Below are 27,433 nucleotides of genomic sequence, written 5' to 3'. Positions count from 1 at the left end.
ATTATATTTAACCTGTAGGAATACTTAGGCATAAGCCTTTCAGAAGAACTCCTTGATTTGACTTCAGAGGGAAGAAATTGTATATTAAATATCCCTATAGCAGGCAGTGGGCATGTTGAGTTAAATTGTATGTTACATTTCTTTCCATGGGTAAGTATCTTCAAGAGGGTGTGTTCTTATTTCTTTTTCTTGAAAGAGCATTTGGAATTATGGAACCAGACTCTAGGGCTCAGGAAGGAGTTCCTGAGTTCATAAACTGGAAGGGATTTTGAGAATACACACAAGATATATAAGCTTTCCTCTAATAAGATCTCTATTGGCTTTTTGTTTACCCTGTGTTCTTTTTGGTTTCTTTTGCCTTGTTTTGGATGGTTGCCAGTACTGTAATACCCACCCCACCTTTACCTTTTCCTTCCTACAGGGTTGCCATGGTCATTCCCTGGATGGCTGGGGAAAGGTTTCAACTGGCCTTATGTAAATCTTCAGCTGACTGCCTACTACGTCATGACCTGGATTGTGGGCGCCAAGCATTATCATGATTTGGACATTGATTATATTGGGGTTGGTAATGTATTTAAACCTTGATTAACTTTTGGACTTTATTTGTAATTTCTTAAAGCAATTTGATTCTGTGGCATTTTGTTGCTAACCATTTTGTGGTCATGAGACCCAATTTGTTCCTTTGGCATCTGATAACAAATTAAGTATGTGACCTTTTATTCCTCCTCTTTTCCCATCCAAATTCTAGCCCCTTTTGAAAACTGTACTGAGTGTATACCTTCTCTGAACTTTTTCTTTCTTTAATTTTGATTTTGATACTACTCCAGCCCCAGTTCTCCTTGAAAGCTTTCCCTCCTTTCTCTAGTTATTCAAGAATACCACATTTACTATCTGGTTAATGATTAATCTCATTTTGCTCTCTGAATCTCCTGCTGTTCTAAACCAGACGGTGGCAAACTTTTTCTTAGTGGGTCAGAGACTAAATATTTTAGGTTTAGTGGGTCAAAGGCAGTATTAAGGATATTATGTAGGTAATTATATAGCCCTTTAAAATGTCACCATTTAAAATTGTAAAAACCATTTTTGGCTTTTGGGTTGTAAAAAATACAAATGGTGGGCTGGATTTGGCAGGCTGGCTGAAATCTGCCTACCCTGTCTTACACTGTGATTTAACACCTTATAATGATTAAAAAAAAATGTAAAATCTGATGTCTTTCCAGCTGGTCTGTTGGCAGGCTGGAGGCACTGTACCTCTCAGAGCCCTACACGTACATGTAGTGGTCTCCATACATGTTTGCATATTAATATGCCATATGTCAAAATTGATTTTAAAAGTGTTCAGCAGTCAGAAAGCAATTATTGAGCTCCTACTGTGTTGCAGACACTGTAACTGTTGTATTCTAGGGATACCAAGATTAATAAGCCCTTAAGGAGTTTAGTGAGAGAGAGAGAAACTGGGTGGAGAAATTGTGATATCACAAAGGACATGGGGATAAGCCCAGGGTTGTAGGGAGCCAGAAGCAACGATATACTTTGTTTTTTGTTATCTTTCTTCAAACTATAATTGGAAATTAGTTTGTATTTGAGAACATTCTTAAATGTCAGGGTATTTTTTAATTTGTAGTGAAACTAATTGTAGATTTGGATCTAAGTAGCGCTTTATTATGGTAAAGTCACACTTGGAAAATGTTTCTGATAAAGAATGGGTAATTCACATCTCTTTTAGACTTATGTGCTGTGGTGAGGAGATTCTTTGATAAAAAATACTTTCCTGTATCACTAGAGTAAAATGAGTTATAGTGCCTAGACTCTAGGCCATCTCTGTTATTAACAGTTTTCTCAGATGCAAAACGAAGGTCTTGGATGTTCTCTTTCAATTCTAAAACCTCATCATGATTCTAAACCAGCGAGAGTTGTGCATCTTCCTTTTATCTATCCTCATTAAGAATTTGCCTTTGTGATGTAGCACATCACTGTGATCTTATGTGTGCTAAAAAAAAATTACTTCTACGATGTACTTACAATACTTGGCTTTAGGTGTACTGGTGGGATCTTGTAAGAATTATTACAACACTCCCCACGTCTGTTAGGTCTCCAGTACCTAATATAGTCCCTGGCACGCATTACATTGTCAGGATTTGTTGAATGATTGAATGGATATTTCAGTTTTAGAAATCACTGGAATAAGTGACTTTTTGAAAAATATCCACCAAATATTCAAGGTTTTAAAACATATTTTAATTGTAAAAAGTTATGTTGTCTTATGACATGTCTATAAATTCAAGAACAAGACATTCCATGAAGTACGAAAAATTGCTTTTTAAGAATTTTTTTTAACTTTTTTTTTAATGTTTATTTTTGAGAGAGAGAGAGAGAGAGAGAGAGAGCGCACGTGCGCGCACAGGGAAGGGTCAGAGAGAGAGGGAGACACAGAATCGGAAGCAGGCTCCAGGCTCTGAGCTGTCAGCACAGAGCCCGATGTGGGGCTTGAACTCATGGACTGCGAGATCATGACCTGAGCTGAAGTCAGAGGCTTAACCGACTGAGCCACTCAGGCGCCCCAGAAAAATTGCTTTTTAGATTATGTTAAAGATGATGAGAGCAGTGGTGTCTGAGTGATCATGTCTACGTTCTGACACTTCACTTTCAGTTCAGACTCTGACTTTCTGTTTTGCAGATTTGGAATGAGAGGTCATTTGACATCAATTATATCAAGGTCTGTACAACTTTAAATCTTTTTATCTTTAAGTTTTTGGTAAATAATTCCCTTATGGTACCATGGAAATTAGAAGTAGGAACGCTGTATTTTTTACAGCACAGATGCTTGTTTTGCTAGTTCTGACATAAAATTTGAGCAAAAACGTAGTCATGTTTAAATTCCTGATTAAAGTGTCTGTAATTCCCTGTGAACCCCAAGTTTCATTGTCTAAAGAGTTGTGTTGAATTTTCCCATTTTAAAATTTATTATTTGTAGAATTATGATGATGATTATAAAAACAGCAGCATCATTTTAGACTTTTAGGACTTAGAGAAATGTAGCTTCTTTTTGTTTCAACTGAGCAAAGGAGGCGAAGATGAAAAAGAACAAAGACCTTAGTTTGGGGTCTTGTAATTGCATCTCAGGGAGCACAGATTCTGGAGTAGCCAGAAAAGCGTCTCACTCACTTTTCTGGGGAAAGCAAGGAGTTTTTCTGAGAAAGAAGGAAGGGGTAGTTACATGATGTAGATAAAGAGGAGAAAAGAGAAAACTGCTAATTTGGTGCTGACCGGTTGAGCCACTTCTGATGACTATGTCATTGATTACTTTGTTGTGCTATTACAAACAAAACTATCCCTAGAAGGCATGAGTTAATTTTGCTGCCCTCATATGATCTGAATGCCAGTTGCTCTGTTGAAATATTAGGAGGAATTGCTTGTAAGACTGTTGCCACTTCTGGTCCAGTTCAAGAGTTCATCAGGTGGAAAGGAAAGTGGAACTTGAAAATGGGGCCTTTTATGTCCAGAAATTTTATATAGTTCCACATCCAATATCAAAATTTCCAGTATGCAGTCTCATTATTATTTTCTGTGGAATGCCTATTCTATGGGAATGTTCTATATGTTTCTATCTGTGATTAACAAATAGGTGGCAACTAACATTTGCAAAGTATGTTATTTTTTGAGTCACTTTTCCTAAATATTTGCCTCCACTTAATTCTCACTCCCTTCCATACAAGGTAACTACTATGATTGCTATTTTTCAGGAAAGGAAAAACTGAGAATAATGACCCTCTGTCACTGGGAAACTAATGGCAATTTAACTTTTAAGGTGGAGATATTCTTTAGTTTACTTTTCAGTTCCATTTGTTTGTGTTTCCTCCAAGAAACACAGTTTTGTGGTTATATTTTGTTTCAGGTAAAAAATTCTTTAAGTGTCTTATGTTTTTATTTTTTTAAATGTTTTTATTTTTGAAAGAGAGTGACAGAGTGAGTGGGAGAGGGACAGAGAGAGAGGGAGACACAGAATCTGAAGCAGGCTCTAGGCTCTGAGCCGTCAGCACAGAGCCCAGTGTGGGGCTTGAACTCATGAGCTATGAGATCATGACCTGAGCCGAAGTCAGATGCTTACCTGACTGAGCCACCTAGGGGCCCCTAAATGTCTTATGTTTTTGAGCAGGTAATATCCACTAAATTTCTTTCATTTATTCCCCAGCAGGCATTGACTCAACTCCAGGCTTGTCAGTCCTTCCCTATGTACTTGGAAGATAAAGATAGAAAAAATACTGTTGCTGCCCAAGAGGCACTCACATTTGGGGACTAAAGAGTCCCACGTGGACAACTGAAATATCAGTCCTAAGTTCTCTAGAAGGATAATGTCCAGGCAGGGTTGTCAGAAGGTGCAGAGAGGAGATGACATTCTGCTTGGGTGGATTAGAGAACTCTATTAAAGGAGGTGACCTGGAGTTGGAATCTTCAATATGGGATGGACAGGAACTCCCCTTGTTGCTAGGGCAGGCGTGGACACTGCAAAGAAGTGAAGATTGAGAGTAAAGGGATTTGGGGGAGGAGCAAGGATGAAAGGTGGAGTAGATGAGCTGGGGACTCTGAGCCTTGCACAGCCCAATGTGTTCACTGGGAGCAACGGTGCACTTCACTCTGTAGCCATGGGGTTTGATGGGGTGGCTCGCAGCCAGGGCCTGTAACTCAGGGTCAACTCCAGGCTGCAGGCGTTATCTATCAGTGTAGTGGTGAGAATGTGGTGGAGGGGGCGTTGTGGGGTTATGGGAGGTGGAGCAGGGGGCTAGTATAAGATGGAGGCTCAAGGTTAGTGAAAAGCTGTGGCTTCTGGGAGCACAGGGCTGACGAGAGCCGCAATAGCCCCGAGTGGAAGACAAATTAGTGCGTGTGTCCTGGGTGACCCTGCGGTTGGCACAGCTTCACGACAGGGTCTTAGCAGTGAAGGTGAGGAATTGTTTGTCTATCCAGATTTGACATTTCACAGCTTACGGTTTTTTCCTTGCGACTATACATGTGTCTCTCTAGTTGTGTCCGCTTCATATGAAGGAAGCATTAAGAACATTAGAATCTGGTTTCCTTTTTCTTTTAAACTAATGATCTGCAGCTATGGTGGTGGTTTTATTTATTTTACTATTAAGGGTCTGTTGTGGATTCCATTAAAGTCAGAGGGAAAATCCCTCTAGAACATTTTTACCTCTTTTTTTTTTTTCTTTTTACATTCCCACCAAGTAAATTATCTTAATGATAGTGCTTTTATTTTCCAAAGGAGGCACATTTCTATTGAGAAATAATATGGACACTATCATCCAGGATGCTGATTTTCGAAGATACTTCAGCTGTTGTGGTTGTAATTCAACAGCTATAAACACAGTTGTGAACTTCTCTGCATTCTGTTTATCTTCCCAAAAGGTGTTAAGAAGGATGCTGAACTATCAAGGTCTCCATCGAGTGAAAATCATAGCAAGTGACAATCTCTGGGAACCCATTTCTGCTTCTATGTTGCTCGACACTGAGCTCTTGAATGTGATTGATGTTATAGGGTAAGGACAGTTTTCCTTTGAAAACTTAACAGTTTCTGATTGCTTGCTTGGGATACTGACTTTGTTTTTGCTTTTCCTTCCCACCTGATTACATTTGCAGAGGTAGCTTTCTTGTATTTACTTAACTAAAGCATGTATAACTGATACTTCATTCCTTTTTCTTTGAAATATACATACAGTTGACCCTTGAATAGCACAGGTATGAACTAAGCCAATCTGCTTATGTGTGGAATTTTTATGATACTGTGAATGTATTTTCTTTTCCTTATTATTTTCTTAATAGCATTTTCTTTTCTCTAGCTTATTGTAAGAATACAGTGTACAGTAAATAGAACATACAAAATATGTGTTAATGGCCTATGTTGTTGGGTCTTCTGGTCAACAGTCTATTAGTAGTTAAATTTTAGGGGAGTCAAAGATTATACTCAGATTTTCAAATACACATGTTGGGGGGCAGCATGTTGCCCAAGGTTCATCTCTACTTTGGGATCTTTCTATGAATGAAATGTATTGGTACTTTACAAATATTGTGTTAACGTTTGGGGTAATGAAACATGGCTTTGTTTAGATTAAGGGGCAGGGTAGTTTTTAAATTTTAGAAATTACAAATGGCAGACTTCCTGTGGTTGGGAATTCTTCCATGAATGAACACTTATGTAAATGGTACGGCATGAACCCTGACCATGGCTCTTGTCATGTTTCCTCAGCAGGGTGGCGTTGACCCTGCTTCTTAGTCCAGCTCTGCCTTTTAGTCCTCTGGGTCTTGGCCTTCCTGAGTTCCAGCAGTAATTTTTTCTCTGTCTTATTTATTTGCTTCTTTCCAGTCTTATTTAGAAATAACTGATGTACATTACTGTGTAAGTTCAAGGTGTATGGCCTGATGATTTGATTTACATATATGTGAGATGACTACAAAGGTTTGGTTAACATCCATCATCGCATATAGATTCAGTGAAAAGGAAAAAAAAATTTTCCTTATGATGAGTGTTCTTAGGATGTACTTTGTTAACGACTATGTATCGCACTCAGTGTTAATTATAGTCATCATACTGTACATTACATCCCTAGTACTTACTTATTTATAATTGGAATTTTGTACCTGTTGACAACCTTCCTCCAATTCCCCCTCCTATCCCTGACGTAGGAGTATTTAAAAAAAAATTTTTTTTTGACATTTATTTATTATTGAGAGACAGAGACAGAGTGTGAGCATGGGAAAGGCAGAGAGAGAGGGAGACATAGAATCTGAAGCAGGCTCCACGCTCTGAGCTGTCAGCACAGAGCCCGACGCGGGGCTCGAACTCGCAAACTGTGAGATCGTGACCTGAGCCGAAGTCAGACACTCAACCAACTGAGCCACCGAGGCGCCCCCCCTGACCTGGCAGTATTTTTTAAAGTGAATTTGAATTTTGTTTGTCATAACAACATATCACATTTGAAAAATAGAATACACATATGTGTGAAATTGGTTCTTTATTTGGTGTGAAGACTGCTTGACATGTGTCTTTTTGTTTTGAATGAAGAATTTTGAATGTACACAAAGTAAGCAGAATAATATAATGAATATCCGTGTTCCCATCACTCAGTCTCCATAACTGTGACCCATACCTAGTTCTCCATCACACATACCTGTCCATTCTGTTACCTGAACTTGGGTTCATCTGTTGGTGGCTCTGGGGCCAACAGACACAACCAAGCTAAAGAATAGGGAAAGGAAGGGTTTTATTTGTAAAGTAAAGGAGAAAAAGTAAAGGAAAACACCTGGAGTGTTTCCCAGAGCGGTGTCTCCTGGAACAATAAAACTGGGGAAATTTTAGGCTAAGGGTACCTATGTATTCATGAAGGGACTTGTACTATGAGGCATTCAGCATGGAATTGGGGCAGAAGTCATCTTAAGATGACAGAGTCCAGGCCTCAAAGGTCAGCATCATCACTTCTGGGTATCTGAGCGCTCAGAAAGGTTTAGATCTTGCAAAGATAGCTCAAGAATGTGCGTCAGGTCAGTCTTTGGTTTTGAACCAGCACTGGGAGATTTACCACTGATTCCTAGTTCCTGATGTGATTAGGTTATCTCCTGGTCTGATAGTGGCTGTTTGTTCTTACGTTTTTTTTTTGTTCCCTTAAAATTGTTATCTCCTGGCATCTATTGTTCTGCAATTTCAACATATCTCAGGAAGTTCTGCAAGAAACAGGCTTTGGGCAAATAGTGCTGGTCAGTCAGGCATAGATCACAAGATGGCTGGGGGCCCACGATGACTTTTCTTACAGTCAAGGAAGATTGTCTTGTCTTTTTTTCCTCGGGGACCCCAGCTCTTTCCACTTACAGTTCCTCTCTTCCTTTTCCCACATTATTTTGAAGCAGATTCCACACACATGTTATTTCTTCCATACATGTTTTAAGACATATCTCTGAAGATAAGGATTCTTTTTCTTTTTACCATAAGCAATAATACCATTATTACATCTACAAATGTCACAGTTTTTTGATATTATCAAATACCTGTTTTTGTTAGTTTATAGTTCTATTTGATCGAATCTGGATCCAATTTAGATTCATACACTGGGATTGGTTGATATTTAAGTCTCTTCTAATTTTTCGGTTCTTACCCCACCTTTTTATTCCCTTTCATTTGTCAAAAAAAGCTGGATTGTGTGACCTGTAAAGTTTCTCACAGTCTGGATTTAATGGTTTCATCCTTTCAGTTTGGTTTAACCTGACCATCTGTTCTGTTTCCTGTTGGAAATTGATAGAAGCATGGTTAGGTTAGATTTAAGCTTTTTCTTTTCTTTTTTTTTTTTTTGGCAAGAAAAGTAAGACGTATTTAAACATTTCATACATTGAAATTAGAATATAATTTTTGCCTTTATTGTTAAAACTTTTCATAAATAGCTGAAGCGTTGAGAGGAAAGAAAGTTGTATTGATTTTGAATATATTTGGCTAGGAAAAAATATTTAAATGAAGATAATGGGTTTTACTGTATCTTCATGAACAAGTTGGATGTTTAATTCATTTTATCTTTATTGATGTGGGTTTCTAATGCTACACAAACTCCTTTGTGCAGTGCTTTAGCTCTGCTTTATTATTTTCTAATTTTATTGCACTGTGGTCATTTAATGCTGAATTTGTTTTTCCAAAAACTTTCTCAGGAACTTCTTTTTGTATTATTATATTAGGATGTAGTCTCTATCCGTATATAAGAGTTAAGTGTATATTCTCTACCTTTTCTACCTTACTGATTGCATTGTTTAGATATTCTGTATGCTGATTATTTTGTTCACTTGACCATCCAGGTTTACCAAGAGTGTTGGTTTCGTCTCACTAGTGGGTTTCAGTTTCATGCGGTTTATGCTTATGAAAGTTGCTGCTGTGTTATTTGGCACCTAGGTATTAATAAATGTCTTCTCTTCATTCTGGTTTGTAACAGTTGACCCTAGAAAATGTCATTGTTTGTGGTGCTTGGTTGGCTTACTAGGAAAAACATGTGACTCTTGATCTCAAGGTCATGAGTTTGAGCTCCATGTTGGGTTTAGAGATTTTAAAAAAAAAGAAAAGGAAAGACAATGCCATTCTTTGCTTCATTATGCTTCTTGGATTGAATTTTGCTTTGCCTATGACTAAGAGACCTCTGTGTTCTTTTCATTTATATTTGCCTGATCTGTCTTTGCCCGTAATTTCATCCTTTACCTTTTGAGGTCATCTCAGGTTAGGTGTGTTGCTTGCATTATAGCATAGATTCAGATTTTGCTTTTTTTGCTGCCCTAAAAAATCTTCAGAGTTTAATGAATAGGTTAAACTCATTTATATAACTGAAGGTTTTGTTTTCTATCCTGCTACATTGTCTTTTGTTATTTAATTATTTAAACTATATATATAATAATATAAAATCTTGCTCTGAGATTTGTTTTCTTTGCACTTCTAAAAAATATTTATTTATTTATTTTGAGAGAGGGGAGTAGGGGTAGGGGAAGAGAGAGAGGGAGAGCGAATCCCAAGCAGGCTGTGTGTTGTCAGCATGGAGCCCAACGTGGGGCTCGATCTCACAAACTGTTGGATCGTGTCCTAAGCCAAAATCAAGAGTCGAACGCTTAGCCGACTGAGCCACCCAGGCACCCCTTGTTTGCCCTTTTTGAAGGAGGTTTCTTTTTTGTTATTTAGCAAGGTTTGGCTTTTGGTTCTATTGATTGCATTTGTACTGACACCTTTATACCAGTGGGTCTCGGCTGGGGATAATTTTGCCTCCCAGAGTACAGGTGGTAATGTCTGGAAATATTTTTGATTGTTCCTGGCATGATAGGTGGAGCCCAGAGATGTTTCTAAGTATCCTCCCAAGCACTAGATAAGTTCCCCACAACAAAGAATTATCTGACCAAATGTCAGTAGTGAAGTTGAGAAACTGTTTATACCAATCCTCTTAGTTTCTTTTAGTTATTATGTATTGGTTTACTATACACAATGGGAAAATTATTTCATAACTTTTTCTTTCTCCCCTTCTCACACCAACAGTGGAATTTTAATTACCAAAATTTCTTAATCTTTGGACTTTTACATGAGCTTAAGCTTCTACTATCTTGATTTGTGAGCTGCAAGCTGTAACCTTTAACTCCCAGCCAATTGGCAAGCTTTATTTACATTTCATTTTCTTTTCTCTTCCTATTTTGCATCCACTATATTAGTTATACGTTATCAGAACATGTAACGTTTATGTGCTACTCAATTACTCTTTCTTTTAGTATATAGTTCTGCCATTAGGCATATGCAGTGTTCACCTTCAAGTCTTTTGCTGAAGTTTCTTCCCTAGATTCTTGGGTGTCCCAAGCTTAATATTTACCATATTTTTTCAGGAAGTGCTAATGGAAACAATATTTCTTGATCTCTTACATGTTTATTACTATTGATCTGTGGCCTTTATATTTGAAGGACAGTTTGGCTAGATATAAAATTCCTGCCTCACATTTTTTAAATCTTGAATGTCATAAAATTTACTCCATTGGTTACTTATGTAAAATGTTGCTGCTGAGAATTCTGATGCTAGGCTTCGCTTCTTTTCTTTTCTTTTCTTTTCTTTCTTTCTTTCTTTCTTTCTTTCTTTCTTTCTTTCTTTCTTTCTTTCTTTCTTCTTTCTCTTTCTTTCTGTTGTTGTTTCCCCCTCTCTTGGACCTCTCACCTACTCAAATGCAGAAGAAGCTGCTGGTGGTCTACCAAAACCTATCCTGTTCTTCCTGGGCCCAAGGCAAGATTCTTAGCATTCTTTGCAGTTAAGATGTGGCAATCTGATTAAGTTCCTGGTGATGAAATGAGAGCAAAAAATGATAAGAAACACCCCAGGGTTCATATTCTAGGATATTGGTACATTCTCTTCTATCCGTTTTCCTTCCTACTGGCTGGAATCTGTGGCAACCAGTTGAGCGTGGAGAAGATATACGAGCTGCTTCCACCAACCTTGGCTCTCAACTAAGGATGATCATATGGAAGCAAAGAGTCTGAGGCGTCTAAACAGTATTACTTATTTTTTTGGTATAAATACTCTGTTTTGTCCCTGAGAATTCCATATCTTTGCACAATGGAAATAGTGAACAAAAACAAAAACACCCCCTCATGTTAGTCATTGAAACTGTCTCCAAGAATAGAAAATATCCTTTTGTAGATATGCTTATCTTATATGCCAGTATAAGGAATTACTTCTATTTCCATGGTGGGATACTTGATACTATAACTTGATCCCTTGGATGACTGAACTATGTCAGACATAACCATCGCTAGCTTCCATGTGTTAGGATATCATTTACATGGTTTTAAACTGTTTTCATAGACCAAAACAGGTTGTGGTTTAAGCAAGATAGGTGCTTATTTCTTAAATAAAAGTATAAAATGGTATACGGGAGCACAGAGCAGCTCTGTTCTATAAGGTGCTCTCTAGTTTCTGTGCTTCTGGCATTTAGTGTATTATCCTTGTTCAGACTTTTTGTTTTTTTTTCCTTATAAATGACTTGGCACAGTTCCTGTGGATCCAAAGAATATTTTCCCTTAACTCTAACGTCAAGTAGTTATACACTATTTACCACTTCTAGGTATATAGTACATGCCTTTTCAATATCTGTATTTAAGTGTTTTCTTATTTCAGTAAGATCCCGCTCCATGACTTTGATTATGCCTTTGGATCTTGTTTCCATATTACCTTTGTTCCATATTTATCTGAAACCATTGTTACCTCTTTATTTTGGCTTGATTCTCTATAATTTTATCCTTGCCATCCCCTGTTTTCCTTTTGGTGTTTTCCATTTCTGTTCTATCTTGTGTTCCTTTTCCTAAAGTATGTTTTTTATAATTATTCTATAATTCTCTCACTTTAGTCTCATGTACGTCTGTTGTCTAATAGCTTCATTTCCTTAAAATTTTTTTTAATAAAGTATAACATACATACACATGCCTACATCCATACGTAAAAGTACATAAATCCTAAGAATATAGCATAATGAATTGTCACAAAGTGAACATACCCACGTAACCACTACCCAGGTCTAGAAATAGAAAATTATCAGTATCCAAGTAGCTCTCTCCTTAGAAATCTTTCTAATCATTAGCTCCTCCTTTGGTCCCAAAGGCAACTGCTAATGTTAGCTCTAACACCATAGACCAATTTTGCCTGTTTAAAAACTTTATTTAAATGGCATCTTAGAGTATCTTATTTTGATCAAAATTATATTTTTAAGATTAACTCATGTTGCCAGGTATAGATGTAGTTCATTTTCATTGCTGTTTTGCGTTCAGTTGTGGGAATATACCACAATTTATCTATTCTTTATAAATGGTCTTTGAATTATTTCTAACTTTTGGCTATTGTGGTATAATGAGATTTTGCTCAGGAGTTATTGATTCTGTGGCTGCTACCTCCATAGGAAGAGTAGATCTCCCTGCCGCATTCATGTTGTACTTGGCCTGCATTACATTTATAAATTCTTGTTTCGTACTCACTGTGCTTTCCGGGGTCAGCTCCCTCTGGGCCCCATTCTCCCTTCTGCCTGAATGTTGTCTCTCCCTCACCCTGGGTGTTCTTGTCTCATTCAATTTAGACTCTCATTCAAGCAGCTTATTTTCACAGTGAGGCTCTATCATTCCAGATAGAATTATTTGCTATTTATCTCTGACATTGTTAAGGGTTTAAACCTGTATTGTCCAGTATGGTAGCCACTAGCCACAGTTGGCTACGGGGCACTTGAAATGCAGCTAGTCTGAATTTAGGTGTGTTGTAAGTATAAAATAGACACTGGATTTTTAAAGCTTGGATGTTTTGGGGCGCCTGGGTGGCTCAGTCACGGTTGAGCGTCCAGCTCTTGATTTTGGCTCAGGTCATGATCTCACAGTTCATGAGATCCAGCATCGGGCATCGGGCTCCATGCTGACAGTGTGGAGCCTGCTTGGGAAGCTCTCTCTCCCTTGCCCTCTGCCTCTCCCCTGCTTGTGCTCTCTCTCTCTCTCCCTCTCTCCAAATAAATAAATAAATAAATAAACTTTAGGGGTGCCTGGGTGGCTCAGTCGGTTAAGTGTCCGACTTCGGCTCAGGTCATGATCTCACAGTTTGTGGGTTTGAGCCCCGCGTCGGGCTCTGTGCTGACAGCCCGGAGCCTGGAGCCTGGTTCGGATTCTGTGTCCGCCCCTCCCCCTCAGTGCCCCTCCCTTAACTGTGCTCTCCATCTCTCTTAAAAATAAATGCATAAACATTAAAAAAAATTAAAAACCACGTTTCCTTTAAAAAAATAAAGATTTGATATTTTAAAAATGTAAAATGTTATTCATAATTTTTTATGTTGAATCATAGTATTTTGGATCTAGTGGGTTTAAACAAAGTATATCATGAAAATTTCCCTTCTGCTTTTTTAAATGCAGCTGCTACAAAATTTAGCATAATGCACATATCGCCCTCCTCCTATTTCTGTTGGTTTAAAGGGTCATGGTATTGTATTTGTACCTCTTAGTGAATTCACTGTTTTCTATTTATCCCCGACTGAATGACTTCAGCATATGAAGACATTCCCGGTTTCACCAGCTGCCCTCTGACGCCTCCATGGAGGCTAGGGTCTGCTGCTTTGGGGCGCGACTGCCTGCTGTTCCACAGTTTCCACACCACACCTGCTGACCCTGGGTCAGTCCTGATGCTGCAAGACTCCTGGGGATTCCCTGTCGCCCACTTTTGATGAGGACGTTGTCTGTGGGTTTTCCCCTTTCCCATATCTGGTTGGTCTGTCTGCTTTCAGGAGGAGTCCTGGGGAGTTTCAGAAACTCCACCATGATCCACGTTGTCCACAAGTCCTAGTTCTCTTTTAATACAAATGTGTTCCCCTGTTAGGATAACTCTGATTTACTTCCAGTAATCTTAATTTTGTCATCTGAAGTTTGAAAAATCATGCCGTGAAATGACCAGAGATTTTTGCCTAGTTACATACATTAAAAACTGTAAAGAACCTTTGCGTTTTGTCGAACTAGTGATGGGTCCGGACGTTGGGAGAGACCCAGTTTTTAGTATCATTTTTTCCCCCTGTTTTGCTCAGATCATGTAGTAAATTACTCAGTTTTAATGTAACAGTTAACATTTTCTGAATGAGGGATGTGATACCTATTTCTGTAACTTTAAAAGATACTTTTTTCAGATTATAAAAATAGTGCATACTTACTATAGAAAATTTGGAAAATGTAGAAACCTGGAAAGACAGACATAGAACTTACACAGAATCCTAACATCTAGAGATCATTAGTAACATGATAGCATATTACTTCCCAGGTTTTTACTTTTTTCACAAGTATAATTGGACCACAGACACACCAAGAGTACATTTGGCTGAGGGACAACTGAATGAGTCTTAATATTAGTATGTGGCTGAATATCATGATCACAGAATGAAGCTCTGGGATATAAGAATGAAACTAAAATGCAGAACTCTGTTAAAATTATATTGTTCCAAAGATTAGTAACAGATACTGTTATAAAGATTAGTAACAGACTTACCGTGTTTGGCATTGTAGTGCCAGAACAATAATTTCCTAATCCTGTGAGGTACTAGCTTGCTCTTGAGGTCTCTGTAGTGTATGTTTACACAACCGAATTAAGTGTGTGTTTCCAGCTGAGTTCAGTGACTCTGCGACATCTTGGTAGTGCCTCGTTTTTCTTGAATACTTCTTTTTATGTCCCCTGTTCTCTGTTACGTGTTCTTTTCTTCCTTATGAAATCCTGGAATGCCAAATTAATGTTGTTCCATAATTCATCTTCAGGAGGTAGAATGAATTCCCAAATGAGACTTTTTTTGTGACAGATTCGTGACCTACATGGAATTAAATAACTAAAAACTAAAACAAGTCTTGACCATCATTTCTTCAGTGTAATGAACACTATGATACCAAACTTAATTATGATGTAATCCAGTCCCGATTATTCTGCTTGTATTGTTATTAAATTTTTTGTAAATAATCGTTGTCCTAAAAAGTACACGCTCATGTCCCTAAAATTACGTAGCTAATATGCTCTCTTGTTCTTGTGTTGACTGTTAGTCTATTTTCTACTTCACATTTGAGATTTCTCAATTGCTTTTATTCAATAATCAGTAACTTCCAAAATCATCATTAAAGCAGTATTTTACTCTTAGAATAATTAACATACGTTTATACTTTGACTGACTTTTCTCAAATAATGGAATAAGGGAGGGGTCTGTTACTCTGGGGATGGGTTACTCAACCTGTGAACTTTTGAGATTTCCACTGGATAATTCTTTGTTGTGGGGACCTGCCCTTGCATTATAGGATGTTTAGCAGTACCTCTGGCCTTTACCCGCTAGATGCCAGTAGCAAATCCTGCCCGCCTCTGCCTTCTCCACCAGGCAAAACCACCCGGGCTCAGAACCACCACTGCTCTGGGAGAATGATTTGTAGTTTAACCGAGGTAGTTTCTTCTTTTTATTCAAGAACGAACTCTCTGGACTTTTGTTGTGTTTGATTTTTTGTTTTTGCCTAGGAATAAATACCGAGCTGTCTTTCTCTTTGTCTACGCAGGGGTAGAAGTAGGGGAGGAGGTGCTACTTTATAAAATGGATTCATTAGTCTTATTTTTGACTTCCTTCTTACTCCTTCCTTTCTCCTGTTCTGAGCTCTCTACTTCCCCTGGGAATCTGAATTCTGTCTCCAGCTCATTCGTCTCTTGGAGTGTCCTAGGCTGTGGTCTCCTCTGCTGCCTCCATCTGTCTATGTGCTTCCGTCCATTTTATGGTTTCTAGAAACAGAAATCTCTCACCCACTGATGATCTTCCTTCCCATTCTGCCTGTTATAGGCTTATCGCATTTTAAGGGCATCCTGAGACACAAGAGTGGGAAGCAGATGCTTCCAGTTGGTGTGACCTCTATCCACAAGCTGCCCAGTGATTTAAAATAGAAAACACTGGTAAAGACATGTTTTTTCTTTACTCAACAAATAGATATAAGTGGCATGTGCTGCCTTTTCCCATTTCCTCCCACCCTTTTCTTTTCTAGAGCTCATTATCCTGGGACCCGAACGGTGAGGGATGCGAGGTTGACCAAGAAGAAGCTTTGGTCTTCTGAGGATTTTAGCACTTTAAATAATGATGTGGGTGCAGGCTGCTTGGGTCGCATATTGAATCAGAATTACATCAATGGCTACATGACTGCGTAAGTTACTGAAAACTTTTAAACGTTTTTATTTTGAAAAATTTCAAAAACACAATAGGTAGAAGGAAAGTACAGTGGGCTTCCTATTTCACAGCCTAGATTCAGTGGTTGTAAACAGCAGTTTCATCTATACCTACATGTACACCTAAGCTTGTGATTTTTTTTTTATATTTAAATATTGTCAATATGTATCCGATAAAGTCAGACTTACTGAGATGTAATTGACAGTAAGATTCACGCAGTTCTATGGTTTTTGGCAAGCCACGTATACATTTTAATGAACAATTATAAACTCCATATGTCATCACCCTTCACCCCTAAATATTTTAGCGTGTGGCAATACCTGGGTCCAGAGCTTCCCTGAAATCCACGGAGTCACACTTTCAGGGTTCAGTACCTACCAACCACTAATCGACATCTGAAGGAGTGGGCAAGCTTCCATCGGCACTTGCAGACGGCATGGAGTCCTAGTAGCGCGAGAGCTGAGACCTTGTTCCGTACGCTTCGCATGCGTTAGTAGAGTGACTCCTCACAACGATCACGTGGGCTAGGCACACTTACTATCCTCATCTTACACATGAGGAAACTGAGGTCCAGAGAGGGTGAGTGGTGGAACCATGGTTTGAACTCAGGCAGTCCGACTCTAAGCATTCTCAATCGTAAAACTCTGTAGCAGCTCAGAGTCAAGTTCAGAAAATTATAGCTTGAAACTGAGGCATTAAGAAGGCTGACTGTCAAAAGGAAAACAGGTATGGACGAAGCCTTTATTTGTATTTGACTCAAATTTGTGACATGTCTCGTGCTGATAAGGTGTGATTCATCTTCTGGCTGCACGACTGTTCAGTAAGAATCATACACCCAAAATACACTTACGTTTTTTAATTATGTGCTTCACCGTGAAAAATACCTAGATGGATCCAACACTGGATTTTTCACAATGTGAATGAATTTAGGTGACTTCTGTTTTCTTAGTTTGGGCGGTCATTTTTTGGTTCTTTACATATATTTATATAAATTCTGATAAGGTGTTTTTACTACAGTCTTCTAGACCTTTACATTTTGATCACAAGCTCTTTTGGTATTTCTCTTTTATCAAACAAACTTTTCAGCACAATTGCTTGGAATTTGGTGGCGAGTTACTATGAACAGTTGCCTTATGGACGATGTGGGTTGATGACTGCTCAGGAGCCGTGGAGCGGGCACTATGCTGTAGAACCCCCCATCTGGGTCACAGGTACGGTTCAGATTCCATTTCTTCCTTCCCACATTTCTCTCTAGGAGACAAAGCAGGAGACGAGAGTATATAAACTGTGTATGGGGGCATGGAATATTGCTCAGTACATTTTCAGGGCCAGCTTTGGAGGTACCCAGTAAATACATATTGTGCAAATAAAACGTGCTTGAAACCATAAAGCTGATTAGTTTTTGAAATGCACTATTAATTTTTTAACCTTATTTTTTGTAGTTGTATTATGATGGGTTGAATAGAGGTGAACAAAAGTTCAGAAAGGATAACTTTATCTTACTCTTGGAAAAAAAGACTTAGTATTCTCAAATTGACGGTGTGGTTCATTTATTATTACCAGTAACTCTAACTACGGTTATTCTTACTACAATTGTACCATTTAACTGGACTAATTAGTCAAATGTTGAAACGTGAGATTGGCAAGTATTTTCATCTAAAATAGTAAATAGCTTGTTGGATTCAATCAGACTCAAGTCAGTAGACAGCTTTATTTATTTATTCATTTATTTTTATTTAATTAAAAATTTTTTTTTAAAATGTTTATTTTTGAGAGAGAGAGACACACACACAGCATGAGCGGGGGAGGGGCAGAGAGAGAGGGGGACACAGAATCGGAAGCAGGCTCCAGGCTCTGAGCTTTCAACACGGAGCCCAAAGCGGGGCTCAAACTCTCAAACTGCAAGATCGTGACCTGAGCCAAAGTCAGAGGCTTAACCGACTCAGCCACCCAGGTGCCCCTATTCTTTATTTTTTTAAAGAAACCCTTTTATCACTGTTTGTGTCTTACTGGGTCTTTTTCTGCTTTACTGTAGCCCATACCACTCAGTTTACTCAGCCAGGTTGGTATTACCTGAAGACAGTTGGTCACTTAGAGAAAGGAGGAAGCTACGTGGCTCTGACTGATGGCTTAGGTAACCTCACCATCATCGTTGAAACTATGGTAATTCTTTGTTGTTTTTATGAGATTAACTGTCTTCGTATTGGAAAAACAGTATAAAACACAACTAAACACCTTTAAAAACAAAAAACAAAACCCAGCTTTACCGAAGTGTAATTCATATGTGATAAACAACATGTAGGTGAAGAAGAAACTTCTTCCTATACCGTCTTAGGTTCAGAAGCTGGGACCCCAAAAATTAAACTGATGAACCCCCACAGAGTAACAAGAGGAAAGAAAACAGTTATTTGTGCATGCACCTTGCATACATGTGCGGGATACTCTGATGAGTAACTAGGAGGGGTGGTCAGAGTTTGGGCTTGTATTCCTAGATTAGTAAGTAATGGATAGGGGACGAAAGGACACTTAATGGAAAATAAGTGCCTTTTTGGAAAGATGAATGGGTTTTCTGGAGAGCAAGCAGGAATGACTGTGGTACTGTTTGTCTGTACCAGACCGCGGTCTTCCCCCTGCCTTTAGGGCTGTAAAAGTCCTCTGTGGAAGGGACTTGGGGTAGGTTTTATTCCCATTCCTCCTCTTTGGGTATAGATCCACCCTGAAGAGGAATTTTTGGCAGCCTTATTTCCCAGAGGAAAATAAGCTTTAGTAAGAGCTTTGCTTTTAGTAAGCTAAGGGAAGCTCAGAGAAGACTTTTTTCTGGCATCTTTTGAATCTCAAATACTTTCAACTTTAAATAATCTTTATACCACAGTGGCATAGTTTATGGTGGCATAATGTGATCCCCTTCAAACACATACTTAAAATGCACAGTTTTACAAGTTTTGATATGTAAATGACCAGTAAGCCATTGTCACAATCAAGATAGAGAACGTGTCCATCAGCGCCCCAAAAGAATACTCGTATCACTTTATAAATATTCCCTCTGTCCTGTGACTTCCCTGATCATTGCTTTTTGTCACTATAGATTAGTTTGCATTTTCTAGAGTCGTGTGTCAGTGGATTCATGCAGAATGTACTGTTTTTTGTCTTGCTGCTTTCACTCAGCATAATTATTTTGAGATTCAACCATGTTGTGTGATACCTATTGCTTCCGTTGTAAGGACATATGGTAGTTTGCTTATCTATTTACTTGTTGATGATGTTTGGCTCGTTTCTACTTTCTGGCTATTACACATAAAGCTGTGAACATTTGTGCACAAGTTTTAAATGGACATAGAGTTTTTGGGGGTAAATACATAGGAATGGAGTGGCTGGGTAATAGGAGATGTTTCTGTTTAGCTTTATATAGGAAGCTGCCAAACTGTTCTCCAGAGTGATTGTACTGCTTTAAATTGCCATCAGCGTAATAGGAGTCCCAGTTTTTCTTTATCTTTGGGAATGCTTGCTGTGATGAGCTTTAAAAATGTTAGCTCTTAATAGGTATGATGCACTATTTCATTTTGGTTTTAATTTGCATTCCCCTAATGACTGATGATGTGGAGCCTTTCCTGTGCTTGTGCTTCACGTATCTTCTTTTCTTTTGCCATTTTTGTTTCTTTCTTATGGTTGAATTATATCCTTTACATATTTTGGATACAAGTCCTTTACAGATATGTGCTTTGTAAAGATATTTTCCCAGTCTATAGTTTTTCTTTTCATTTTGTTAACAGTATCTTTGGAAGGGCAGGAGTTTTTAATTTTTATGGAGTCTGATTTATCCATTTGTACTTTCGTGGAACATGCTTCTCGTGTGGAGCTAAGAAGGTTTGCATACAGGTGCACATCTGTTCTAGTACCATTCGCTGAAAAATCTGTTCTTTTCCCCACTGCATTGCCTTTTCACCTTTGAAAAAAAGTCAGTTGTCCATGTATAGGTGGAATTATTTCTGGACTCTATTCTGTCTCTTTGACCTAGCTATGTATCTTTACACTAGTACCGTGGTTACTCATATGTGTATGTGTGTGTGTGTGTGTGTGTACAAACAATTCCTAGTAGCAGGTAGTCTTAGCCCTTCAAATTTGTTCTTTTTCAAAGTTGTTTTGTCTATTCTCAGTCGTTTGCATTTCCCTGAGAATTTTAGAATCAGCATGTCAGTTTCTACCAAAAAAAAAAAAAAAAACAATACCCCCAAAAAACCCAAAAACCAAAAACCACATACAAAAAACAAACAAACAAACAAACAAAAAAACCCTGCTCAGATTTTGATGGGGATTGTCTTGAATCTTCAGATCAGTTTGAAGATAATTGATATTTGAACAACATCAAGTGTTCTAACTCTTTAACAAGACATATCCTCAATTTATTTAGGTTTTCTTTAATTTCTCCAAATAATACAGTTTTCAGTGTACAGGTATTTCATATCTTTTGTCAAATTTTGACTAAGTCATGTTTTCAATTCAATTGTAAATGGCAGTTTTTAACTTTTTAATTCAATTAGTACCTAGTATAAAGTAATACAGTAGATTTTTGTATAAAGATATTGTTTTCTGCAACATCACTAAACTCACCTATCGTTCCAGTAGCTTTTTTGTGGATTCCATTGGATTTTCTTTGTAAATGATCTACAAATAGTAGAAATAATTTTACATCTTCCTTTCCAATCTGGGTATCTTTTATTTCCTTTTCTTGTCTGATTGGACTGGCTAGAATCTCCAATACAGTATTGAATGGAAATAGTGAGAGCATATATTCTTGGATCTCAGGAGGAAAGCACTGAGTATTTTACCAGTATGATGTTTTTCATGGATAAACTTTATCAGGATAAAGTTCACTTTTATTTGTAACTTCTTTTGAAAAAAATATCAGGAGTAGATACTGGATTTTGTCAAGTAGTTTTTCTACATTTATTGAAAACATTGTTTTTCTTCTTTTTTTAAAATTTAGTAAAATAATTATATTAACTGATTATTTAATTGAAATTTGATTCACATACTATGAAATGCAGGCTTTAAGGTATAGAATTCAGTGGTTTTAGTACATTTACAGAGTTGTGCAACCATTACTGTTATCTAATTCTGCCACCCCCAAAAGTAACCTCATACCCATTTGCAGTCATCCTCCACTCCCTCCTCCCACATCCCTTGGCAACCACTATTTTACTCTTTGTCTCATGGGATTTGCCTGTTTTTGATATTTCATATAAGTGGGATTATATAATATATGATCTTTTGCGTTTGGCTTCCTTCACTTAGCTTAGTGTTTTTATGGTTCTATATCAGTACCTCAGTATAATTCATAATATTCTGTCTTATGAATATGTCACATTTTGTTTATTCATTGATCAGTTGATGTATATTTGAGTTGTTTCCAATTTGTGGCTATTATGAATAATGCTAAGATTAACATTCATGTGTATGTTTTTCTGTGCACACGTGTTTTCATTTCTCTTGAGCATGTATGTAGGAGTACGATTACTGGGTGAAATGGTAACTGTGTTTAACGTTTTGAGGAACTGCCAAATTGATTTTCAAAGTTGCTGTACCATTTGACATTGCTACCAGCAGTAGGTGAGGCTTCCAGTTTCTCCGCATCCTCCCCAACAATTGTTATTGCTTGTCTCTTTGATTCTAGCCATGTTGGTGGTGTGAATTGGTCTTCATTTGTGTTTTACTAGTGACTGATGACATTGGGTCACCTTTTATGTGTGTATTTGCCATCTGTATTTCTCCTTTGGAGAAATGCCCACACAGACCCTTTGCCCATTTTTAAATTGGGATGTTTGTCTTTTTGTTTTTGAAATATAAGAGTTATTCACATACTCTAGATAAAAGTCCCCTTATCGGGTATGTGACTTGTAGATATTTTCTCCCATTCTGTGGGTTGTTTTCCACTTCCTTTTTAAAAATTTAAATTTAATTTTTAAAAATTGTAGTGTAGGGGCGCCCGGGTGGCTCAGTCGGTTAAGCGTCCTACTTCGGCTCAGGTCAGGATCTCATGGTTCACAAGTTCCAGCCTTGCATCCGGCTCTGTGCGGACAGCTCGGAGTCTGGAGCCTGCTTCGGATTCTGTGTCTCCCTCTCTCTCTGCCCCTGCTCCACTCATGCTCGGTCTCTCTCTCTCTCCGTCTCAAAAATAAATAAAAACATGAAAAATTAAAAAAAAAATTGTAGTGTAGTTGACATATTATATTAGTTGTTTTTCACTTTATTAATGGTGCCCTTTAAAATACAAGAGTTTTAAATTTTGATGAAGCTGAATATATCCATTTTTCTTTTAGTTTTATGCTTTTGGTGTCCTATTTAAGAAATTATTGCTTAATCCAAGACATGATATTTATACCCATGCTTGCTTCTAAGAGTTTTATAGTTTTAGCTCTCACACTTAGGTCTTTGATCCATAATATTTTTTAAATAGAGGGTTAGGTATATATCTGTAACTTCATCTTTTGCAGGTGGGTATCTAATTGTTCCTTCACCATTTGTTGACTGTTCATTCTCTATTGAATTGTCTTGGCTCCCTTGTTGAAAATCAGTTGGCAATAAATGTGAGGGTTTTTTCCTGGACTCTTAATTCTATTGCCTTGGCCTGTGTATCTATCCTATGGGAGCATTATGTTGTCTTAATTACTATAGCTCTATAGTATGTTTTTAAGTCAGGATACATGAGTCCTCCAGCTTTATTTTTCCACATTGCGTGGCTCTTCTGGGTTCCTTGCTTTTCCATAGAAATTTTAGTATCAGCTTGTCAATTTTTGCAATGAAGCCAGTTTGGAGTTTGATAGGGATTACGTTTAACCTGTAGATCATTTGGGTAGTATTGCCACCATGACAATATCAAATCTTCTGGTGCATGAGTATGGGACATCTTTTCATTCATTGACATTTTTACTTCTTTTAATGATGTTTATAGGTTGCAGGGTATAAATCTTGTACTTCTTTTTGTTACAGTTATTATCTCTGAGTATTTTATTACTTTGGTAGAACTGTAAATGAATTGTGTTCTTCGTATCATTTTCAGAGTTTTTGTTGCTAGTGTATAGCAGTACAGTTGAGTTTTACATATTGATCTTGTATCGCACAAGCTTTTATGCTTTTTTCTTAGTTATAATAGTTTGTCTGTATACAGAATTACGTCATCTGCAAAGAGAGAGAGTTTTGCTTCCTTGTTTTCATTCTAGATGCCTTTGATTTTTCCCCCTTGATTAATTGTCCTTTTGTAAATATTGAATAGAAATAGTGAGAATATGCATTCTTGTACTGTAGCTGATCTTAGGGAAAACACTTTCAGTCTTTCACCATTAAGGTGAAAGCATAAGGTTAGCTGTGGTTTTTTGGTAAATATTTTGTATAAGGTTGAAGAACTTCCCTTCTATTGCTAGTTTGTTGAGTGCTTTCGTCATGAAAGGGCATTGAATTTTAGTAAATGTTTTCTGAGTCTATTGAGATGGTCATGTGTTTTTTAATTTTATTTTATTGATACAGTGCATTATGTTGATTTTTGTCTGCTATACTAGCTTTGCATTTCTGGGATAAACTCCACTTTGTCATCATGTATAATCCTTTTTATCTGTTGCTGAATTTGATTTGCTAATGTTTTGTTGAGGATTTTTTTGTGTCCAAATTCATTGGAAATACTGGTACAAAGTTTTCTTATAATATCTTTGTTTGGTTTTGATAGAATGGTAATACCCCATAGAGTGAGTTGGGAAATGTTCCTTCCTTTTATATTTTTAAAGAGAATTTGTGAAAGGTTGGTATTAATTCTTTAAACATGTGGTAGAATTCATCCGTGAAGCCCTCTGATTTTGGGATTTTCCTACAAGAATGTTTTGGTTTATGGACTCTATCTCTTCATACAGGTCTATTCAGATTTTGTGTTATTTTTGGAGTCAGCTTTGCTAGTTTGTGTTTAGAGAATCGGTCTATTTTATATATGTTACCTAATTTGTTTGCATATATTTGTTTATAGTATTCCCTTGTATATTACCTTTTTACTTTTGTGAGGTTGTTAAAAATGTTCCTCTTTCATTCCTGATTTTAGTAATATGTCTTCCTTTTTTTCTCTTGGTTCAAAAACCTAAAGGTTTGTCAATTTTGCTCATCTTTTCAAATAAACAACTTTTGTTTATGTTGATTTTTTTCTCGATTTTTCTCTTTATTTCAATAATTTCCACTCTAACCTTTATTCCTTTCCTTTTGTTAACTTTGAGTTTAGTTTTCTCTTTAAAAAAATATATTTTTAATTTTCTTAAGGTAGAATATTAGGTTCTTTTTTTTTTTTTTAATTTTTTTTTTAACGTTTATTTATTTTTGAGACAGAGAGAGACAGAGCATGAACGGGGGAGGGTCAGAGAGAGGGAGACACAGAATCGGAAACAGGCTCCAGGCTCCGAGCTGTCAGCACAGAGCCCGACGCGGGGCTCGAACTCACAGACCACGAGATCGTGACCTGAGCCGAAGTCCGACGCTTAACCGACTGAGCCACCCAGGCGCCCCTCTTTTTTTTTTTTTTTTTTTTTTAAGTGTATTTATCTATTTTGAGAGAGACAGAGACAATGTGAGGGGAGGAGCAGAGAGAGAGGGAGACAGAGAATCCCAAGCAGGCTCCATGCTACCAGCACAAAGCCTGATGTGGGGCTCAAACCCACAAAACTGTGGCATCATGACCTGAGCTGAAACCTAGAGTCGGAAACTTAACTGACTGAGCCATGAAGTCCCCTGATATATTTCTTTTTTTAATATAGGTATTCAAAGTTATGAATTACTCTGTAACTAGTACTTTAGCTGTATCTCTTCAAGTTTTATTATGTTACATTTTAATTTTTATTCATCTCAAAGTATTTTCTAATTTCTTTTGTGATTTCTTCTTTGACCCATTGCTTATTTTAGGAATGAATTAATTTGTACATTTTTGTGAGTTTTCCTAACTTTTTGTTACTGATTTTTAATTTTATTCTATTGAGATTTGAGAGTATACTTTATATGATTTTAATCTTAAATTTATGGAGTTTTATTTTATTACTTTGCACATTATCGTGGAGAATATTGCATATGTACTTGAGAAGAATGTATGTTGTGTTATTGTTGGGTAGAGTGCTATTCTATAGATGTTTGTTAGATCTAGTCGGTTTATAGTATTCAAGTCTTCTACTTCCTTGTTCTCTCTGTTGATAGTGGTTAATTGAAGTCTTCAACTACTATTGTTGAATCATCTGTCCTCTTGTTTTGTTTTATATATTTGGGCTCTTTCTTATAGGTGCATATGTGCTTATATTTTTCTGATGGATTGATCTTTATATCATTATAAAATGTCTCTCTAGTAACAATTTTTGTTTGTTTAAAAGTCTGTTTTGTTTATTACGACTCTAGCTATTCTTGTGGTTTCTGTTAATATGATACATATTTTCCCCTCCATTTACTTTCAGCCCCTTTGTATCTTTGAATCTCCTTTTGATAGCATAAAGTTGGATCTTGTTTTATTTTAAATGTACTCTGAACTTGGGGCCCCAGGGTGGCTCAATCGGTTAAGTGTCTGACTCTTGATTTTGGCTCAGGTCATGATCTCACGGTTTGTGAGTTCAAGCCCTGCATCAGGCTCTGCACTGTCAGTGCTTGGGATTATCTCTCTCTCTGCCCCTCTCCTCATGCTTTCTGAGTCTCTCTCTCTCTCTCTCTCTCAAAATAAATAAATAAACTTAAAAAGATTGTCAGTGGAAGACATCCAGTGACTTCTTAAAAAAAAATGTACTCTGAACTTTTGATTGGATTGTTTAGTCCATTCATATTTAATGTTAATATTGATATAGTTGGATTTACATTTGTCAAGTTACTTTTTGATTTTTATATGTCTCATTTTTGTTGTTCATCTGTTCTTTCTTAACTGTCTTGTGTATTAAGTGAATATGTTCTGGTAACATTTTAATTCCTTTAATTTTTTCACTCTATTGTAGTGAGTTACTTAGTTAATGGCTATTCTAGGGTTGTACATCTTGACTTATTAGAATCTACTTTAGATTCATATTAACTGATTTCTAGTGAGATACAGAAATATTATTCCTATATGTAGCTCTATTCTCCTTCCCCCTTTTTGTTCTGTTATTGTATGTATCATACTTCTATCTGTTACAAGCCTAACAAGACTTGTTATAATTACAACTTTATATATAATTATAAGTCTTTTAAAAAATCTGAGAATAAAGGAGAGAAATGATATATTTATTTTAATCTTATTTACCATTTTGGTTGCTTTTATTTATTGCTGTAGATTACTGTGGATTTGCCACCATCTGGTGACATTTCCTTATTCTCATACAGTCCTCTCCCCTCTGTGGCTACTTTGTGCTATTATTGGCAATTATATCACATTTCTATATTTCATAAGCCCAACAATACAATTACATACATATTATTTTATGCAATTGCTTTTAAAATCAGTTATGGGAAGAAAGAAGAAATAGGCAGTTTTGCTGGCTTTTATAATTGCATAATTACCTTTGCCAGTACGTTTTGTGGATTTGAATTACTATGTGTGATCATTTGCTTTCAGTCTGAAATACTTATTTTAAATTTTGGCAAAGTTGTATCTGGTATCAACAAATTCAGTGTTTGGTTATGTGGAAATGTACTTTGCCTTCAGTTTTTGAAAGATGATTTTGCTGGAAAAAGGATTCTTGGTTGACTGGTTTTCTGAGCATTTTAAATGTGTTACCCTTCGTTGTTTCTGATGATGAATCCACTTTTAATCTTACCGAGGGTTTCTTGTAAGTGGTAAGTTTTTCCCTTTCTGCTTTCAAGATTTTCGTCTTTTCTTTGACTTTCAGCATTTTTACTGGTGTCTGTGTACAACTCTTTGCTTTCACTCGTAGAGTTTGTTGAGTGTTTTGGATCTGTAGATTGTTTTTCATCAAAGTTGGAAAGTTTTCAGCCATTTTTTTCTGCAAACATTTTTTTCTGCTTCTTTCTCTGTCTACTTTCCACTGTCCCATGGTGCATATGCTGGTACTTACTGGTCTTACAGCTCTCTGAGGTTCTGTCGTTTTTCTTCATTTCTTGATCCCCTCCCCCACCCCGCTTCTTCGGGTTGCACAATCTCCATCAGTCTGTTTTCATGTTCTCGAATTCTTCTGCCAATTCAGATCTACTGTTGATCTCTCTAGTGAATTCA

General features: G+C 37.1%; 1 protein-coding gene across 6 annotated transcripts in view; it reads left to right on the top strand.

Annotated features, from left to right (window-relative positions):
- GALC (galactosylceramidase) overlaps positions 1 to 27,433 on the top strand; it is a 150,209-nt gene that overhangs the window by 13,317 nt on the left and 109,459 nt on the right. For all 6 annotated transcript variants that reach the window (XR_006219028.1, XM_042990279.1, XM_042990281.1 and 3 more), the window contains exons 5-10: positions 422 to 561; positions 2,678 to 2,716; positions 5,407 to 5,537; positions 16,052 to 16,207; positions 17,317 to 17,441; positions 18,266 to 18,393. Coding sequence is in view for 5 of the 6 variants with exons in the window: in XM_042990279.1 (XP_042846213.1) it covers positions 422 to 561; positions 2,678 to 2,716; positions 5,407 to 5,537; positions 16,052 to 16,207; positions 17,317 to 17,441; positions 18,266 to 18,393 (719 nt within the window). In the remaining variant the exon portion in view is untranslated. The remainder of the gene's footprint in view (positions 1 to 421; positions 562 to 2,677; positions 2,717 to 5,406; positions 5,538 to 16,051; positions 16,208 to 17,316; positions 17,442 to 18,265; positions 18,394 to 27,433) is intronic.

The sequence above is a fragment of the Panthera tigris genome, chromosome B3 (genome assembly GCF_018350195.1).
Source record: "Panthera tigris isolate Pti1 chromosome B3, P.tigris_Pti1_mat1.1, whole genome shotgun sequence".
NCBI lineage: Eukaryota > Metazoa > Chordata > Mammalia > Carnivora > Felidae > Panthera > Panthera tigris.
The sequence above is the reverse complement of the archived record's forward strand: the minus strand, read 5'-3'. Positions and strand labels throughout refer to the sequence as shown.